Source organism: Hippocampus comes, unplaced genomic scaffold, assembly GCF_001891065.2.
Source record: "Hippocampus comes isolate QL1 unplaced genomic scaffold, H_comes_QL1_v1.1 scaffold20, whole genome shotgun sequence".
NCBI lineage: Eukaryota > Metazoa > Chordata > Actinopteri > Syngnathiformes > Syngnathidae > Hippocampus > Hippocampus comes.
The window spans coordinates 159158-166598 of record NW_017805462.1 but is presented as its reverse complement, the minus strand read 5'-3'; the positions used below and the strand labels follow the sequence as shown (position 1 = coordinate 166598).

Here is a 7441-nt window from a genome sequence, read left to right as displayed (position 1 = left end):
TTTATTGGGCGCCAGCCATAGTTTACATGAACGACTTGAACCGCGGGGGGCTGTGCTACATGACCGTCGGTATTAACCCCATCTTGGCAGGTCTGTGTCGAGTCGAAGGGGGCCAGATGGCGGGAACTGCTTTCATTTTCATCAACATGACCATGTATCTGGGAAGTTTTCTGGTCTGTCTGAAGATGTGGCGGCACGAGGCCAGACGGAGAGAGAAGGTGGAATTTGAGGACAAGGCAATGGTGAGAAACTCTTGCTCCATTTTCAGTATGTGATACGTCAGGGTGAAGTGGAGCCTGTAGAGGCACGGTATCAATCCCACAACACATGTAGAAAAGACTGGTTTTCATAGGGCAGAGAATATAAAAACAAGATGGTTTTTGGAGAGCATAGAGCTTAGCTTCAGTGACTGTGATTGCCGCTGTCTTAAAAATCCACTTCATCGGCAACAACAATAACCGCAACACTGACAATTGCATGCTACAAGGCCATACGGATGCTACAATGCTACAAGATTGGGACCAGTGGCAAGTCTATCCTCAAAAACAATTACATGCACAAATGAAAAAGAAACTCTGAAACAGAAAAAGCCAAGCAGACTCCCCCCCCCCATTGGAAAAACCTCCCAACACACCACAACCCCCCCCCATTGGAAAATACTCACAACACACCACTAAACAAAGACATCAAGCTAGTTTTAGTTGTTTTTATAAAGGTAAGATGTAGTTTCAGTTAGTTTCTTTCTTTTTTAAGCATTTTTGTTTTAATTTTATTTCATGAACAAAAAATATGTCCATATTTTTGTTTTAGTTATTTTTGTTAGTTTCCATTAACTGTCATAATCTTTGAGACTAGATCTGAGTCCACAGTCACAAAGGTCCTTCCAAAGAGCTAGCATGCTAGTTAGCTTTCAACAGACGTAACAACATTGTATATTTTTTTAAAAATGTCCATTGCTTCTATTCACACTCAGCAAATCCAAAAGTTGTCAATGCCACTTCTGCATCACATCACCTAAACGTCTGCCAAGTTATTTTAATTAGAGTTTTTTTTTTTTCAAGCAGCAGATTTATAAGAGGTGACATTAGCAATCCCACTAATGAAAGTACACAAGCCAAAATCAGTCACAGAACAAAAGGAGGGAGAGCAAATCTGATGTAATTTAATGTCAGTCAAGAGAATCTGCGGTGAGTTTGCTTTCATTTGTTAGTGATGAATCAGCTTTTATTTGCTGGCAAACACGAACATAATGTAATTGACTGTGCACTTGCTTTAGTGTATTCAATGTGTGACACGAAAAAGACAAGACGCAGTAAGTTCTGCTGTCACATGTTGAGAAGATTGTCAGTGTGAGTGATTCTGCCCTCACAATAATTTAGTGGGATTTTTTTTTTTTAATTAAATGCAATGCACTTCTCAGTTCGCTTTAATATGTCAAAATGAACAAAGTGCAGTTAACCTACTGGTTTAATTATCATGCATGTGAAGTGAACCTGTCATCACAGGGATAAAAGAGATTTCTATTATTCATTATAGTTCTTTTTTTAATTCAGTTTTGATTACAAAGTAGAGCGGGTTTGTTACTTTTTATATATATTTTTTAAATTAAATGTTCTATTTTTAGAGAAGTTAAAGATGAAATTGTACTTTTAGTGTCAACCTGAAATTTCACCTGAAATCCCTATCACTTTCTGTGAGTCGTGTATGTTCAGATGCTGGCAAAAAAAAAAAAAATACGTGATACTTTTGTCCCTTCAGAATCTAGGGGAGAACCTCCTGGCCCCACCAAAAGCAAAACACATTTCATTCAAGACTGAAAGCAACACGAGAGGAAACAAAGGTCAAAACAAGCAGCAGGTGCTCACCTCTGACTTCCAGAGAAGCCCCGACTGTCAGAACAAAGCCGCGGCGCCTGGCTGCATCCCCAAAGTGCACATCATTGCAGACTATGTCATGTGAGCCAACAATTTGGAGACATCTGCATGACTGGCCATTCGAGAGTCTGTTTGACAACTTGGCTGTCTTATCTGTTGCTGCAGGAAGTACCCAGAGATCAGCTGTGTGGAAGAAAGGGAAAAATACAAAGCTGTGTTCAATGATCAGTATCAGGAGTACGAAGAGCTTTACAAAGAGATCAGTGCCACCCTGAGTAAGTTCAGTGAGCTGGATGCTGTCATGGCACGACTCATCACAGATGGAAAAAGCAGAGAGGTAAGACATGCGATGACCCATGTCAAGCAACGTTTCACACACTTGTTGCAATGAAAATAATCCCCTCATCGCAGGGGGTTATGTTCACTTCAAGACCATCCAATAAGTGAAAGCCATTAATTTTACTCTTTAGACACACTTTTACAATCATTCAAACACATATATTGACGGTGCACAAAAGCAATGGATAACATTAAAATATTGTACAATAGTGAGCCAATCCTTCTGTGTTACAAGTACACAAACTCTGTTTTTCCAAACGATCTTATCTTACAATATGCATCATACCTAGAGATGTACATAATAAAGTGAACCTACAGCTGTTGCTTTTTGTAACCCTAAAGAGCAGGATGATGGTTAATGACGTTCAATTATTTTTAAAAACTGTGCTGAATTTCAGTATTTCCTGTTTCGTTCTTCTTCTTTTAAATTGACACATCTCAAACTAAATAAGCGTGCCGCCGCCTGATGGTTATAAGTGGAACTACACGCCATTTCTTCAAGAATTAGACCAAAATAGTTATTAACTGTACAATAAATAAATACATAAATAAATAATCAGATAGATAGATAAAATCCACGAAGATGGAATTGAGTGGGGTTTAGTGTATGTCAAATACAAATACGCAACGGCCATAGCAACCAAGTACTGTAAGTGGCAAAAGTACACACACTTTGTACTTAAGTAGACATGAAAAAGACCGGTTAAAGTAGAAGTTCTGAATCAACTTCTTTATTCAAACAAAATAAAAACTACAGACTGTAGTAAAGTAAAGGGGTACTTCCTGTTTGTTTGTTTTGTTTTTTTTGACAGTTGATACAGCCCCGTTCAAACGGCAGATTTTTGTGATATAAAATACAGAGACAGATAAAAATGTTTTTTGATCCAGCATTGAGAGAGAGAGAGAGAGAGAGAGAGAGAGAGAGAGAGAGAGAGAGAGAGAGAGAGAGAGCAGAAGAGAAACGCGGGGTCACCAATGATGGGAGGTTTTTACTTTCTGTTACAGGATCCTACTTTTTTGGAGAAAAAGCAACGTTGTGGCTACTTGAAAACCAAACTGAGTCACATCAAAAACAGAATCCGTGCTTTTGACCAAGAGACATCTGGATTGAACAAATAACACTTCGTTTTATTTTATTATTGTGAATACAGAATGATACATTCATGCGATGACTTATGACTTTTGAGATATAATTTATGAGAATGTACAGGATTTTGCTTTATGTTTTTTACAATTGTGTTGCGTATTATTTGCACTACTGTTATTAGCCTTTACAACCATATCAAGATGATCAATGTGTTACCTGTGGGTCTTCATGGTCATTTGGGCTTTTTTATATGACAGATAAACAAAAGGAGAGTTAATACAAAACTATATTTGAATTGTCAACGCAACAACAGAATAGAAGGTTTACTTCATCACGTGTGTGGGTGTGGAGTGATGTACTGTAAATATAAACAAAAAGAAAATTGCTGAAATGAACAATAGCACATTTTATATATTTTTATTTTATTAAATGAAAAGGTTAATTCCAAAAAGGGTCTTGTAATTTGTTGCATTAGCAGTTTCTTTCTAAAATTGGTTAATTAGAAGGAATTTATTTCATGTTGTTATTATTATTATTTTTGTTTGTTTTTTTTACTATTTTATTAAATAAAACATCTGAATAAGATAACTTGTTTCATGAGGCATTCAAGAAATGAGCAGGAATTGATATTCTAGAATTGAGATACTGTACTGTATGGTAGATTACCTATTTTACACACAAATACAATTTTTTTTATCTCGTCTAGAAGCAGGCCGTCTAAAAGTCAAATGTGGACCTTCAGATTAAAAATGTATTCACTCATGTTCATTATTATTATTATTAGTAGTAGTAGTAGTATTATCACATTAAATGTGACCTGTATATTATTGTTATTTGATAAGACCTGCCCTGCAGCCATTTTTGAGACAAACTTTCCACGTGTTGGCCAACGTGGGTTGTGCCGAGGGTTCACTTTGGGTGGACAGCGAGTCTTGTTGAGACGCGAGCACAAAGGCTGCGGCTCGGCTGGCCACGGCAACAAGGAAACTGTTTCTTCTCTGCGTTTCCTACTGTCACGGGAAAAGAACTTAAAGAGGTAAACGTGTCCCGCGAGGAATGAGACTAAAGTGCCAGGCTTTACTGGAAGGGTCCAAAGTTGAAAGTTGGGGTAAGTTCTTTCGTTGGGTTTTTTTTCTCGAATGTCAACATAGTTAAAAGTTGTTTTTGTGCTACGGCAATTGCTTTTGAATGAGAGGCAGTAACAGCACACCGATACGTCCACAAAACCTCGACCTGTGTTGTCTTTGTAAAGTCAGAATGTTTGTCATTCCTGTATTGGATTATTGTTTGCGATATAACAGGCTAAACAATATTAAATACAAGCAAGGAACTTTGTCTCTTAAGCTCTCTAATTTAATTTACAAAAAAAATAATGTCTGTTTCAAATGTAATCTTAATTGAGTGTAAAGTGTGAGCAAGAGATTATTGGTGGGAGACCAAATTCCTGCCGTGAATAGCTAAAAAAATGCAAGTAATTGACCCCCTCGGAATTTTTGGGGGAATTTACTTTATATTTAAACATGCCACAAACTATGATCACAAAACACTTATATGTTTTCATATATCATTTTACAAATTTGGCCTCAAAATAAATGCTCACAGAAGCTTTGATTTTAAAAAGAAAATGTACCAAAATTCCCGTTTGCGAGTATTAGCCACAAAGACTCTTAGTAACTTCCCTGGCTAAATTTAGCCCCACCCCAGCACACTAAAATTCTAATCTCTCCGTCGAGATGTATCACTTCAACATACATCCTTGACAACAATTTCTACTTTCCTATTAGCCAGGGCTTTGGCACCACCCTGTGGCATCTGTGGGTATTATAGAAAAAGCATGAAAGGAGAGTGTTTTTTTTAATTATTATTTATTTATGTATTTATTTATTTACTGCTTAGCTAAGGATAGATTTCACCCACAAAAAAACAAGATTATCTGTGAACAGAGAATTGATTCAAGATGCATTGGTCAGTAATCCGCAATCAAATGGCATTGTGGCCCCTCTGAATTGTCATGACATCCAATTGTGAGGCGGTGAGAGATTCCCATACCTTGCTACTGATCAACAGTCAAAGTTTATGAAGTTGTTCACTGCTTTTCCGTGCACTAAGCAGGTACACACAAAGCTAACACACAGTGGAGGGAGGAACACATGTTGGTTCTCCTTACAGTAAAGATGGCTGCCCTTGCCTCTCATCCGTCTTCAGTCTGAATTATTAAAAGCCTGTTGGTTTGAGTTCCACAGTGAAGTGAAGTGTGAGGGCCAGTGAAACCTGAGAGCAGGTTGTAGTAGAAGTACAGAAATACAACATTAGAAATTGGTATTTTCAGATGACACACAGATGCACGATTGGGTGTGGAAGGAAGGCAGCCTCACACGCGGTTAACTTTACATCATCTGCAAGTACAGGTCTTCTTGCAGTGAACAACGATGTTCTGCATGGACTCCAGTGAGTCCTTCCTAGTGAGCCAACTACAGTGGCCGGCAAAGAGGACGGCTGTGTGCACTCCCACAATTCCGCAAACGCCCCTTTCTAGCTGCGCCCTTCCACAAAAAAAAAAAATAGATGTGCTAGAAAAAAGTTAAAACATTTTTTAAATCCGTGTCAAAAATACATTTAAGGGCACATCAACCCATCACTGATTAAAATTAGCTTGTGACCGTGGTTATTATTGTGAGAACTCATTAACATGTGACTTGACACAAATGAATGTCATTGTTATTAATTACACATCATAAAGGTATTATGAGCAAATTAGTTTTTTTTCAGAAGTGTGTATAAAACTGGTAGCCTTTGCATTAATTAGTATACAATTTCAAAAAGGTTGGTAAACCCTGCATTGGAGAAAATATATCAGTGTTTACTGGTAAATCAATCTGCATTCCTAAATTGGCAAAAATACCTCGAATGAACCATTCGTTTCTTTCTCTTCCTACAGGCGCAATCTTCGCAATCGTGGCACCAAATCATGTATGAACCTCGGCACTATGACAGCCCCCATCTGTACAGTCCGCCCTACAGCACCACCTCCCGCAGCTTCCATCCCCCAAGAAGTGTGCCTTCTCCCCAGAGCCAGTATGGTAGCTACACCTTCCAACCCCCTGCAGACCCCCACTACATGGAGGAGAGAGAGAGAGAGAGAGAGAGAGAGAGAGAGAGAGAGATTTTTTCCTCCACCGTGGCATTTGAAGAGGGTTGTGTGGACTTTTCAAGAGAATTTTTTTCACTCTAAGAAAAATAATATCATGCGTGTGTACTTCAAGTAACTTCCAAACCATTTGCTGCTGTTTTATTTTCCAGAACCGAGACAGGATTCAAAATATCGTAAAGCTGTATGAGCAGAAAAAAAGCGTAAGTGATGATAATGTCGCCGCTCCAGTAGTGTTGAGTAGATAATGGTGTCCATCGACGCTGTGGGGAAATCTCATTTGCATCCCGCAGAAAAATGGATTGGGCAAGGTGGCGGTGAGCAGAAGAGAAACGCGGGGTCACCAATGATGGGAGGTTTTTACTTTCTGTTACAGGATCCTACTTTTTTGGAGAAAAAGCAACGTTGTGGCTACTTGAAAGCCAAACTGAGTCACGTCAAAAACAGAATCCGTGCTTTTGACCAAGAGACATCTGGATTGAACAAATAACACTTCGTTTTATTTTATTATTGTGAATACAGAATGATACATTCATGCGATGACTTATGACTTTTGAGATATAATTTATGAGAATGTACAGGATTTTGCTTTATGTTTTTTACAATTGTGTTGCGTATTATTTGCACTACTGTTATTAGCCTTTACAACCATATCAAGATGATCAATGTGTTACCTGTGGGTCTTCATGGTCATTTGGGCTTTTTTATATGACAGATAAACAAAAGGAGAGTTAATACAAAACTATATTTGAATTGTCAACGCAACAACAGAATAGAAGGTTTACTTCATCACGTGTGTGGGTGTGGAGTGATGTACTGTAAATATAAACAAAAAGAAAATTGCTGAAATGAACAATAGCACATTTTATATATTTTTATTTTATTAAATGAAAAGGTTAATTCCAAAAAGGGTCTTGTAATTTGTTGCATTAGCAGTTTCTTTCTAAAATTGGTTAATTAGAAGGAATTTATTTCGTGTTGTTATTATTATTT

General features: G+C 37.8%; 1 protein-coding gene across 1 annotated transcript in view; it reads left to right on the top strand.

Annotated features, from left to right (window-relative positions):
• LOC109518887 (MARVEL domain-containing protein 2-like) overlaps positions 1–7048 on the top strand; it is an 11156-nt gene extending 4108 nt beyond the window's left edge. The window contains exons 2-5 of the mRNA XM_019875024.1: positions 1759–1955; positions 2040–2211; positions 6601–6651; positions 6825–7048. Of these exons, the coding sequence (XP_019730583.1) occupies positions 1759–1955; positions 2040–2211; positions 6601–6651; positions 6825–6938 (534 nt within the window). The 3' untranslated portion in view covers positions 6939–7048. The remainder of the gene's footprint in view (positions 1–1758; positions 1956–2039; positions 2212–6600; positions 6652–6824) is intronic.
• Positions 7049–7441: the final 393 nt, after the last annotated feature.